General features: G+C 34.4%; 2 protein-coding genes across 2 annotated transcripts in view; one reads left to right on the top strand and one right to left on the bottom strand.

Moving 5' to 3' along the window:
* The window catches only part of LOC129223839 (MAM and LDL-receptor class A domain-containing protein 1-like), a 57,068-nt gene extending 51,062 nt beyond the window's left edge, over nt 1-6,006 (top strand). The window contains exons 16-19 of the mRNA XM_054858203.1: nt 651-785; nt 1,819-2,084; nt 3,003-3,096; nt 5,755-6,006. Coding sequence (XP_054714178.1) covers nt 651-785; nt 1,819-2,084; nt 3,003-3,096; nt 5,755-5,783 — 524 coding nt within the window. The 3' untranslated portion in view covers nt 5,784-6,006. The remainder of the gene's footprint in view (nt 1-650; nt 786-1,818; nt 2,085-3,002; nt 3,097-5,754) is intronic.
* Nucleotides 6,007-8,189: 2,183 nt separating this feature from the next.
* LOC129223838 (vitellogenin-2-like) overlaps nt 8,190-13,325 on the bottom strand; it is a 42,176-nt gene continuing 37,040 nt past the window's right edge. Inside the window, exons 26-27 of the mRNA XM_054858201.1 lie at nt 12,022-12,205; nt 8,190-9,837 (exon numbers count right to left, since the gene is read on the bottom strand). Of these exons, the coding sequence (XP_054714176.1) occupies nt 9,554-9,837; nt 12,022-12,205 (468 nt within the window). The 3' untranslated portion in view covers nt 8,190-9,553. The remainder of the gene's footprint in view (nt 9,838-12,021; nt 12,206-13,325) is intronic.

Here is a 13,325-nt window from a genome sequence, read left to right as displayed (position 1 = left end):
TTACAAATTTACACAAAACAATAAATTTTTTTACCTGGTATAACGTTACCCAAGTTTGTTAATCCAGAGTTTTCTCGTGTTTACGCTTTCACCATTTCTCAATCAACTCACTTTTTAGAAGAAAATAATGAAAACTAACGTTATTTTGAGAAGCTCAAGAATACTATTGAGGGACAAAACAATTTCTGTAGCTGAAAGCAATCTAAGACACATAGATTGCGTTACTAAATAATCATAAAAAACTGCCTATGTTTACCAACAGACACAAGTGGAACGAATTGTTTTACCTCTTTCTTTAATTTTGTAAATCACCGCATGGTAGCGTATTCGAGCGCTGGAGTTGCGAATTTCATTGAGACTGATTTGCCAATAGTGTTTTCAATCATTTAAGTAACTTTTCATAAAAAATATTCGATTCATACACTTTATAAGTCACGTATGGTATTTCATGAAAAATAATTGATTCTGGCTCTGAATAAGCAAACGAGCAGCATTTCATGAAAACTGATGGAATCAAACTCTTTGTAAAGCACTAACATTCCATTAAAAGGGTTGATTCAGTCTTTGTATAAGCCACTAATAGCATTTCGTGCAACATAATTGACTACAAATTTTTATTAACAAATAAAAACTACCTTTTTCATGCGTAGCTGATTGCGCCTTTGACCGAGACCTGTGCCATTGGAGAGTTGTGAATTCCTCTCACACGGGTCCAAAATGGCGATTGCCTTCTGGAAACACGAAGCCAGCGACAGTGAAGGATCATACTTATCAAGTTTTGGGAGGTAAGGAAAAGAATAATTTGAAACTGAATGTGAATTTAAGCAATTAAAATTCAATTTGTTACGTTTTACAGATTCGATTCTCTAGTTCACAGAATATTTTAAGTAAGATGGATAATTTGTTAAACCATGGTTTCTGTGACATAGATCACAGTTTAAAACCTTAGAATTCAACGAAAACACAATTTAAAATACTTTAAAAATTGGAATACTATTTTCAGTTATCATTATAAAAAATCTTAGTAGGTTTTCTTCTTAAAAGAAATATAGAGTTTTTATATTTAATAGTGTTTTATTTCAATTTTCAATAAATTAATTTTTTTTTAATGTTTTTGATCATTACTTAATCATGTTCACTAATGGAGCATCCTCCCCTGCCAAAAGGGAACGATATTGTATTGCACTGATTGTTCAGTTCTGCATTTTTGTAATAAAGTTTATATCAGCCTCTGCATTACATAATAAACAATGGCGTTGTTTCCAAAATTTTAAAAGTATTTTTTTCTGAAAGAGCATGCTCAAAAAATAGGATCTGACCATTTTTTGATAAATTCGTTTACGTTTAATATTTTTAAAAAATTACTTAAATCGGAGCGCTTTCATTGTTTACGGCTTCTGCCGATGACATCACAAATGATGACATGCCATTCAGTGTCGCCATTCACAGTGCAAAATATTTAATTCACATCTTTACTCACGTGTATTGGCAAAGATAGGGTTGATAACAAGCGTAGAGCGCAATATTTTATTCACTGCTTGATTATCATAACGTGGAAACGTAGTAAAAAGATGCGCCAAAGTGCATCATTTGTGACGTCATCAAGACCCAGCGTTGTTTGAAAAATCGGACATTTTAAAAAATTAATTAAAAAAAAAAACTGTTTTTGAAAATGAAAGTATTTTCTGGGTCCATGTTATTTATTTATTTATTTATTTTTTTTTTTTTTTGCTCATTCTATCCATTTCAATGACTAAAAGTAGTACTTTTGACGGAAGGAAACCACCCTATTGATTGTTTTCGACTTTTGTCTTTCAGACGGATTCGTCTACATTGACGTCTTCTCCTCGCCGAGTCCAGTCAGCAGTACCCTGCAGTCACCCCTCCTCTATGGCCACCCTAATATCACCTATTGTCTGAGCTTCTGGTACTTGGCCCTGGAAACGGAGCAAGGGGCCACCCTGCTGGTCAGGGCTCACTACAACAACACACATACAGAAATATGGAAGTTGAATCGAGACGAAAAGCTACAGACACATTACCATTACGGTCAAGTGAATGTCACACTTGCATCCAATTTCTCGGTAATTGATACTTTCGATACTTAAACACTAGGAAGACTGAACTTTGTCATATACCTAGAAAGACTGAAGGAGCCAGTGTGGCGCCTTCCTGATTTTGGAGTGAATTATGGATAAATATCTTCCTGATTGATACACTTTTCAGAACAGTTCGTTTTTCCAGCCTTGACAAAACGACTGGAAAAAAAAAAAGACTTATAAACTAATTTTATCTTGAACCAAAAATCTTTGCTGCATCATTTTGTAACATAAAAAGTATACTCTCCTAGGCATATTTTATTTAACTAGTAATATTTATTTTGCATTGACATTTCTTGACTTGCAAGGAAATTTCTCTAGATGTGAAAAGAACCCTTTTGAAAATGATCAACTTCGCATGCAGCAACGCGTGTTTTCTATACTATTTCTATTCAAGAGTCACAACTGACTTCAACTGTATTTTATGTCGAGGTCTGCATACTAGTGCCTTGCCTCCATTATTTTATATACCGATAGATGGCAGCACCATCACCGGATCGAACAGTTAATAAGAATTTAGAACTAGTCCAAGAGCTAATAGCTACCTGGTACTAGCACCCCCAGAGGTATCGTTTCACTTGGAGGACATTGAGACCACGAGCATATTTAACGTCGCCCACAACGCGTGTTTACAAATGTCTTTTTGATGCTAGTTTGTTGCCATATGCAAAACATAAAAAGCAATTTTTGCATCGATAATGTGAAATTCAATCTATTTACAATAAAAAAATGAAGAAACATTTTAAATAAAGTTTTTTTTTTTTAATTTGACCATTGGGTGTGCTTTGGCATGGAGATAGCCTAGCTTACACTTTTTGAAATTCGTGCTGTCCAGTTGCCGCGCGCTGGGATTACCTCTTTCCGCTTTTAGATATTTTGCTGCAACTTTGATTTTCGTTGCAGGTTGCCTTTATCAGTACTGTGCAAAAGTCTGGATGGGTCCTCGACGATATCAAATTTTCAATGGCTCCTATCTCCAACCTTACCACATGCGCTTGTAAGTATGATTTTAAAAACATATTAAATTCCGCATGATTCATGTGCAGTTTAAAACAATTAGTTTTAGATACTGGTCAATTATTCATCTGCTTTTATTAAAGCTGTACAGCGTTAAAAAGTAAAATACAATTAAAAAATATGAATCATCAAGCAGTTGACTTGTTTCTTAAAATACGAGGCCTGTCTAAAAAGTATCCGACCTTTGGCTATAAAAAATATTTTGAATACTGGACGGGGTTGGGACCCTAATCCCCTTCAAAGTAGGCCCCTTGTACTTGCACACACTTAGCCCACCGATCCTTCCACTGCCGGAAACACCTCTGGAAGTCTTCTTTTGGAATGGTGTTCATCTCCGTCGTCGCGTTCCGCATTATCTCTTCTCTACTTTCAAAACGGGATCCTTTCAGTGGGGTCTTCAATTTGTGAAACAACCAGAAGTCGCAAGGAGCCATGTCTGGAGAGTAGGGAGGTTGGCGAACGGTTGAAATTCCATGTTTGGCCAAGAAATTTTGGATCAAGTGGGATGAATGTGTGGGGGCGTTGTCGTTATGCAGTTGCCAGTTTTTCGCCGTCCACATGTCTGGTCTTTTGCGCCGAACTGCGTCACGGAGTCGCCGGAGAACATCCTGATAGTACTCCTTTGTCACTGTTTGTCCTTGCGGTGCGTATTCGTGATGCACAATTCCACGGACATCAAAGAAGACAGTCAGCAGCACCTTGATTTTGCTTCGCACCTGTCGCGCTTTCTTCGGTCTTGGAGACTCGGAATGCTTCCATTGCGACGACTGTCTTTTTGTTTCTGGGTCGTACCCGTACACCCATGACTCATCTCCAGTTATCACGGTGTTCAGAAACCCAGGATCAGCGTTGGCAGTGTCCAGAAGGTCCTGTGCAACTTCAAGGCGGAGGTCTTTTTGTTCCGGTGACAGCAACTTGGGCACGAATTTCGCAGCCATTCTGTGCATGTTCAAATCATCACGCAAAATTGCATGTGCCGAATCTTTACTCACTCCAACCTCTTGGGCAATCTCCCGCACGGTCAAACGACGATCTGTCATTACCAAATTTCGCACCCTCTCAACAACAGCTGCACTCCGAGCAGTTTGGGGCCTGCCAGAACGCTCGTCACTCTCCGCTGATGTGCGGCCATTTTTGAATCGGTTGAACCACTCCTTAATTTGGGTTACACCCATCGCATCTTCTCCAAACACCTGCTGAATCTTACGAATTGTTTCGCATTGAGAATCACCAAGTTTTTGACAAAATTTGATGCAGTATCTTTGCTCAACACGTTCAGTCATCTTGAAAGAATTAGTAATCCGCCGAACACGTTGTGTAGCACCTCACTCAGCGACCGACATGCAGCGTACTGACGCGCTGGAAGGCGGGGATAAAATTCACACATGCGCATGAAGGTCTCTTCCTTTACTGTGTACAGTGGCGCCACGCTATCGTCTCTATTTTGCGCGGGAAAATCAAAGGTCGGATACTTTTTAGACAGGCCTCGTATGTGTCTAATCTTAGCTGGAATAGAAAGAAGAAAATGCCAACCCTGCAAAATCCTTCTTTAAAAAGTTGCATAAAAATAAAATTATTCTCTTACTTAATTTCGCTATTAATATCATTTAGATTTTGTTTCGGACGAGAAATTAAGAGTAACCCGCTAGACAAAAAATAGTGTTCACATTTTTTACAGCATTCTATTGATAATTTAAATACTCAGTTAACAATATTTTACACCATTTTATTCATTCTCTCCAAATCTGCAATGAAACGTATCCTGTAACATTATTCACTCTGATAGTGGTCTTCGTCCCACAATTGATAGTGATTATAGTGATAAAAAAGTATTTGAAAAATACATTTTTATTATTATAATCACTACAATGTTTAATGTCCAAAAAATTTAACTTTTTCACAAAGAAACCAGTTTTTTTCCACACATTTCGGGAAGGGTGTTTCGGTTATCTTTTATGGTTAAAACAATTAAATCCTTTTATTTGGTTAATTACTCAGTTTGTAAGATAAATAAATAAATAAAAGCCTGAGTTTTTAATTTGCTTAACTTTTCAATAACTGTACCCATGGTTGAGATGTTTATTACAAATTAATTAATAGAGTAATAAATAATATGAATAATTTCTCGTTAGCACTTTCATTATGTTAACACGGCAGGACAAGATGCAAAACTTTAAGTACCAGTGCCTAATTGTCTTTCTAGAAATGTTCGTCGCCATTTTTGTTTCGTGACCTAATCTCCTGTTCCATCCCAATCATAATTATTGTTCGACATCATATTTCTCTTTTGCGACTGCACTTATAGCTTTTGATTTCTTTTCCTTGCATTATTTTTGCAATATAGTTTTTATTTTGAAACCTATTTGCTATACGCTATGATCACTATTCTCTATCCGTAATTTTTTTGAACCACTTATGATTTTTGTTTTTTAACAAAATTATCGTACAGTTTCACTCATAAGTTTTGTTGTGAGCTTCATTTTTTATTTAATTTCAAGTACAACTCTTTTTTTTTTGTGTAGCTCAATTCTTGCATAATTTCAATGAAAGTTTTATTTATAGCTTGTTTTCTATGTATTCGCATTCGCAGACCTTTGACTACTGATTTTTCAACATCCTCATTTTTTTTTTCTTGCAGTACGACCCAAGAATGCGAAAATTAGCTGAAATCAGCATGTGAACTACCTGACACGCAAAGAACAAACTTGAAGAACATTTCACATCGTCATTAAAACTACTGTTGTACATTTTTTTAAAAATATCTTTGAATATTGTGAAAAATACATCCATAATCATTACAACACTTCTGTATTATTTTATTTGCTTTAACTCATTGTTATGAGGGCTACCGAGAGCCAAGGCGCAGTTTGGTCGCCGCGCCGCGTCTCCTACCCCGTTGAACTAATGAATGCCCCTAGTTTTCAACTAGATTGACATGGCCTACCTTTATTGTTATATTTAGTGTAACAGAGGATGCGTAAAGAATTTGTAATACTCCAAAACTTTTATTTTACTTATTCTAAAATTAATTTTTGTATGCGTTGCACAAATGGTGGAAATCCTAAAAATTAGTAAATATCTATCTGAAAGATAATAGAATGATTTTGATGAAAGCCACAAAGTAACTGTATCCAGTAGTGTCGCTACTGGGGGGGCGGGGGGGGGGGGGTGCAGTCCGCTCCGGGTCTTACCCGTCTGGGGGTAACACATTTGGGTTAAGGGCAAGTTACATAAAGAGTGTTCATAATTTTTTTGTCTTTTGTACGTTAACCCTTTTAAAACTTCGTAATAGCACAAATGGAAATGTAGTTTCTAAAAATGGTAGGAATTAAGGAATTTTATGTTTTTATAGAACAAATACAGTAAAACCTTTTTTTTTTTACGTTTGTACGGGGAAAGGGGGGTGACACCACAAATTACCGCCCCGGGTGTCACCCATGCTAGGTACGCCACTACTGTATCGTAATATTTTTTTAATGTGAATCGCTACAGTGGATGTTAATAATGGCGAAGCGTGTCTTTCCCTTCATTAGACCACCAGTACAATTTTTATTCAGAAAATCTTTTAACAAGCCATTGCCATAAGAGTTTTATATACTTTTTTAAAAATACATTTTGTTGGTTTCGTTTAAACGAAGATCAGCTTTTCAATCTGTTAGGTTCCACAAGCATACCAGTATTCTATTTTGCACGGACTTTTAGTATGTTGATATAATGTGATTAAACTTAAATAATAACCAATAGTAATTCAATATCATTAACTTGAATGAAGCACATGTATATTGCCAATATGAAAGGAGAAATGCCTACTGCTGGGAGTACGCATGACCATTTTGCTGGAGAATAACAGAAAAATTTGAACAATATTACTTGATGGTTAATTTTATACACCATACCAGAAAAAAGAATTATTCAAGAAATGTGCTCTTGTGTTTTATTTGAAATTTTTTCAACCAGCATATCTGTAATATTTAAAGAAACCTCATTAGTTTATGAGGGGAAACCATTAAACTGAACTGGAAACTATAAGCATCTAGTGAATGGTGAGTTGTTCGGTTCTATATAGAATCTTTTATTACTATTGATGGGGTATTCTTTTATCCGTGGTCCAAGCGGGGTTTTTGGAACTTGTGAATAAATTGCTTTTTTTTCAGAGTGTGAATTGTTTTACCAAACAATTACTTATTTAAGAAGATTGTTCGCAATATATTTCTTCGTTGGAAACATTTTACCTATCTGCCTATTTTTCGAGAAACTCTTTTTGTTTTCAACTTTAATTTAACTCAAATTGGGATAAAGTATACTTGTAGTATCGGTCTCTTTTTTATGAATGAGACAGAAGGAGATGACAGAAGGAATGTTTATACACATTCATTAGCTAACATTGAGTCTATAAAATATATGAGCAATTTCAAGCTTTTATAAAACAATGACTTATTACAAACCCGTTAATTTCACATTTTAGCGCATTTTTACTACAGAAAAAAAGCATTATTTCAAGTTTAGTATTCTAAAAAAAAGTTTTCATAAAATTAAAATTGAACTTATTTCAATGTAAAACTTACATTAATGTTACATTAAATGCGCATTGAGATTTTTTTGTTCTTTCAAGTGAAGCATGAATTAGATTTCATTGGATTTCCAAAAATGTGAAATCTCTAAAAACTCACAAAATGTCGAAAAATGTTTGATTGTATTGATTGTTATTTGATAAAACCAGAAAATTTACTTCTAAATAGGTGAATTAAATGATCTTATTGGTAACGCCGTACCGTATCCTCAAAATAACGTAAAGCAATAAATGACGAAGAATTTCGTTCTATTTAGCATAACAAGTTTTGCTAAAACTTGATTTTTATTGCAATAACGCTCTTAAACATTTTATTCATGATGATATTTGCAGTTAGGTTAAAAATATATTTGACGTTTTGACAAAAAATTAATTTTTTTTGTAAATAAATGTGTGTAGGTGATTATTTGAACACTATTTGACTTGCAAATGCAGAATGTGCCAAAGAAAAAAGAAACATGAATGAATACAAGTAATCGCAACAGAAAAAAGACAGCATGAAAGAACATGAAACCTATTTTATTGAAAAAAGATATGAATGACATTTCACAAACAAGACGCTCGAAATGCGTACCGTCCCCGACTTCAATCTTATAAAGCCGGTTCCGAAACCTCTTCTGCAAGCAAAACTGGTGCCATTGAGTTACCTCATCTTAGTGTCGACTTACCACTGTATTTCCACAAAAGGTCACGGTGAGATGTGCCATATTATCGAAGAGGATACTTCGTCCGATTTTCATAGACCGTATGGTCACAGAAGTGAAGTGCTGAGAGTTGATAGCGCGTAAATTGAGCTTTAAAGCATGCTTTCTAAACATGGCTCGTCACTAATGTTCATGTAGAGCGGTACTCGTCCTCGGGAAACTATTGACATCTTCACGTGGCTGGAAACGAAGTTTGGTGAGTGTAATTAGATGCAAAGAAATTCACGTGACTTCATCTTCTTATGGGGCTACATCAAAGGCAGAATTTTCCGAAAATCCGCTGATTCACTGGAGGACCTGAAATTGGTCATCGGAAGTGAGATGGATACATTTGTTGGTCCTGACACAAACCAGAAAGTTATACAGAATTTCAGAAGCTACTTTGTAAGACTATAGTCGGAGTCGTTAGACATCTGGAGTATTTTGAATAATAAATGTCATTCCTATCTTTATTCAATGAAGTAGGTTTCATGTTCTTGAAGCTTGCCTTTTTCCACAACGATCGTTTACTTTCTATTATGCTTTTTGGATGATACTGTATAACATCTTAATTATTGGAAAGATATGAGAATAGTTTTTAGAATGCAATGAAAATCTGTAGTTTCAGAAAAAAACTTTATTGCAGAACACGAAACAAAACTGAACACATTGCCTTCTCTTTCGAAACGATTTAACATTCTTGGGGGGGAAAAAAGAGGTACAAAGTTACTTCATGGGGAAACATGTAGTATTGTGAGAACATAAGGGGGATATAGTGTTGAACATTGGAAACAAAGAAGACATCCACATTAGAAAATACTTGAAATTGTGCAAGCAAGACGACGTGAAGACTTCACAAACGACAAAATGCTTGTACTTTTATGACATTCAATCAGTTTTCCGAGGTCTTTCTGAACAATTTAAATCATTAAATATTTTAAAGTAGTTCGTTAGAATTTTTAATCCTCCCTTCAATTTACTTGGGTATTTGGTTGTCGTCAGCCTTTTTTAAGTTGAAAGGTAGTATGGTTCAAAATTTTTCTGGCTAATAATACTCATTTTAAATGATTGCAGCGTCCTGTTATTACACTGCCTAGAATTTATGTATGTTCGTGGAAATCTTAACTCGGTCAAAAACATAAGTGTCATTATGAAGCCTCGGAAAAACAATCGGCTATTGGTGACTATTCGTGCTGGCATCCATCTGGTATCTCTACTGCAGCTTCGTGGTCATGACTTTTCCTCCTGACTTCGTACAGGACACGAGATTGCTGTTGCCTGAGTAGAGCCTTGGTGGAATCATCTTTGGCTGGGAGACAATGGAATGAAACTTGGCGAGTGATGGTTCCTCTAGATTTGCAGTGGGCTGTACATTCTGGAACAGGTTCGGTTGAGAAGCATGTTTGTGGTACCTTGCCTGAACTCAGTTGAAGAACTTTGGTTCGTAGTTTGGTGCAGCCAAATCCATCTGTAACGAATGAGAATAAATCAATTAATTATATTTGAAAAGAGAAAGTGAAATCCAGAAGAGTTTTATGGTGGAACATTTGATTTTCCATAAATGAACCAAGATACATCAGAATAATACATTGCAAAAACGTTGAAGCAAAAAGAGAGAGAGAATGTATTTTAACTCTCGCTTCTTACTTTTAAACATTTCCCTTGCATCATCAGAAAAAGTTCCAAACGTCGACGACAATTTTTATCACGAGGTTTTTTTTTTCATATTCATTAAGAATGGGGTGGTTTTCTTCAGTCAAAAGTACTATCTTTAGTCATTGAAATGGATAGAATGAGCGAAAAAAAAAAAAAAAAAAAAAAAAACATGTACCCAGAAAATACTTTTATTTTCCCAACAGTGTTTTTTAAATAAGTTTTTTATTACGTTCGATTTTTCAAACAAGGCGTGGTCTTAATGACATCTCAAATCATGCACTTTACCGCATCTTTCTACTACGTTTCCACGTTATGATAATCAAGAAGCGAATTAAATATTGCGCTTTCCTCTTGCTATCAACCATATCGTTGCTAATACACGTGAGTAAAGATGCGAACTAAATATTTTTCACTGTGAATGGCAACACTGAATGGCATTTCATCATTTGTGATGTCATCGGCAGAAGCCGTAAACAATGAAAGCGCTCCGATTTAAGTATTTTTTTAAAAAATATTAAACTTAAACAAATTATTTAATAACAGAATTTTTTTAAAAAATACTAAGCACTTATCATAATGCACTCAAAAGGATAAAATAAATTTTCTGGGTCAGAAAGGACAATTTAAGTATTTCTGTAGTTTTCAGTTATTCCAAGAAAGACTCCACAAACGAAGAAAAATGCGGCTCAACTCATGTAGAGAATGTTTTATCATTATCTAGCTTTCAATCATAAATTTGAGTGTTGAAGCATGCATATTTTTCTTAATGGGAAAGTTCGGCTTGAAATGACTTGAGCGCATTTTTCTTCGTTTGTGAAGTCTTTTTTTTTTTGGAATAATTGAAAACTACAGGAATACTTAAATTGTCCTTTCTGACCCAGAAAAGTTATTTTATCCTTTTGAGTGCATTATGATAAGTGCTTAGTATTTTTTTAAAAAATCTTATTTTAATTTTTCGCTTTCAAACAAAATTTTATTTTAAATTTTCATTTTTTTTTAGCGTTAAGTTGTACCTTAAGATTAAACAAATCATTTAGTGAAATTCCGAAGTCTCTAAGCGGTCTAGTTGCTGAGATATAAGCAAAAGAATGGTTCACAGCGTACAAGTTACTTGTGATAAAGATCCTAGTATGTCTCTTTATTTAGTCCCGTTATCAATTATTGGCACAGATGAGGATAACCCTAAGAAAGCAGCTTCAGTGAATGAATTTATTCTTGCTCCAGAGAAGCCTTGATTCAAAATTTTCATTATGAATTTCTATTAGCATTACATTTGCAAGGCAACAAAATTTGTAACAATGCCGTTTATATTTAAACATTTAATGGGGAAATTACATGAAATTTGCTATTTTCCATCCCATCCGAAATAATAATTTTATTTCAGAATTTTAATTTTTTAGTGTTAAGTTGTACCTTAACGTTAAGCAAACCATTTAGTGAAATCGAGAAGTCTCTAAGTGATCTAGTTGCTGAAATATAAGCAAAAGCAGGCCTCAAATTACTCCGTGACAATCAGGCCAAGTATAATAAAAGTGCTTAAAAAAATGGTCAGATCCTATGTTTTTAAGCATGCTCTTTCAGAAAAAAATACTATTAAAATTTTGGAAACGACCCCATTTTTGAAACATTGAGGTTCTGAATGGAAACATTCTTAGAAGAAAATAAAAAATACCAAGTGCTGAATATCTGTTTACTGTCTTTCTTTTAGAATTTTCACATGAATTAAATTAAAAAGATGTAATTAATGTAAAATGTTTTTTATATTTTGTGCCCATTTCAATTTAATGTTTCATAAAATTTTAATGATAGTTCAAAAAATCATTGGGAGGATTTATTGAAGCAAAGGGTTTTAAATGAAATTGTCATATGATTACTATTATGAGCAATCGTGGATCATTCTAGTTGATATTGGAAGTTTGTCATCTTCTACTAGAGCTTCTTCTACGGTTCACATATATGTATGGGAAAAAATTCTGGGAAAATCCAAGTACCTTACCTTCAGCTGGGCACTTTAGTTCTGCTTGAGGTACCGTACAAGTGTCGGATGGGATAGCATAAGCGTAGGCATAAGCCTTCTCGTCTTCGTAGTAACATCCATCAGCATTCGTGTAACCATCATATTTCTGGCCGTTGTAGTTGCCACACAGACCACATAGTTTGTTTCGGTAGAAAGGTGATACCTGCAAAAAACAGAAATGACATTACTGGATTAATGCCATGAGCGGCAACAATTTTACTTTTATGTAGAATAATGAAAAATAGGGATGAGAACAGTTAATAGCTCTCAGATCAAAAAGTTTATTTTGTTTGAATTTCACGAAACTCATTATTTTATGACAAAAACAAAGTTTTCGCCACGATGAATCTTATCTCCGTTCTCAATTAATTTTTTCCAATGACTTAGTGCTCAACCGTTTGCATTTTTTTTTTTTATTGTGAAAAAAAATATCAAAGGAACATGCATAATGTAAGAAAAGTATTTGTTACATTGAAAAAAAATTAATTTAAATAAATAGAATGTTACTTAAATTTAAGTAACGGAAATACGTTGGAAAATTCAGTTGTAAGAAATTATATAAGAGGAGGAAGTAATTGCTAACGAAAGAAGTAAGGGGGCTCTATAGGCTTCAGATTTAAGTTAAGTAGGTAAACAGTTTAGGCTCCTTATAAGATGTAAAAATACACATAAAATAATAAAGTAAGAAGCCGAACTCGAATGAGGGCTGATGCAAATTCTGCATGAAATTCAGAATTCAGATCAGGCTAAGTTAAATTTATTTTCCTTTCTTTCTTTTTTTGGAACTATAGCTACGTTTAAACAAACTGTGCGAGATTAAATAAACAGCAGCAGAATAATAAGCGAGATAACTCCAAGAACAAGAGCTATTTCTGAGCATAAGTTAAATAACTTTATGGGTAAATGTTATGCACAAAATAACGGTCTTGAATCAAAGAAAAAATACTAATTGATGCAAAAAGAAAAATACGGTGAGCACAAATATTTTAAAAGTTAATTGAAGCAAACAATGAGCTTTGTGATGCGTTTTGGTTACAAACCTCGCATTCAACAAATGATATTTTCCTCAAAACGCGTTTGTTAAGTTCTTATAAAGGCAAACACCGAAATTGGTATTCTCTGCGTTATTTTAGAGGGAAAGACGGGCAAATTGAACATGAAAAATAAATCCAACGATTGTCATAAGGGTCAAGATTTGTATGTCAATAAATAAATAAATTAATTAATAAACAAATAAATAAAGACCTAATGTTGAGTTTTACTCTCAGCATCTACGAAAATTC

This window comes from Uloborus diversus, chromosome 6 (genome assembly GCF_026930045.1).
Source record: "Uloborus diversus isolate 005 chromosome 6, Udiv.v.3.1, whole genome shotgun sequence".
In the NCBI taxonomy this organism is placed as follows: domain Eukaryota; kingdom Metazoa; phylum Arthropoda; class Arachnida; order Araneae; family Uloboridae; genus Uloborus; species Uloborus diversus.
This window is presented reverse-complemented; position numbering and strand designations above follow the sequence as displayed.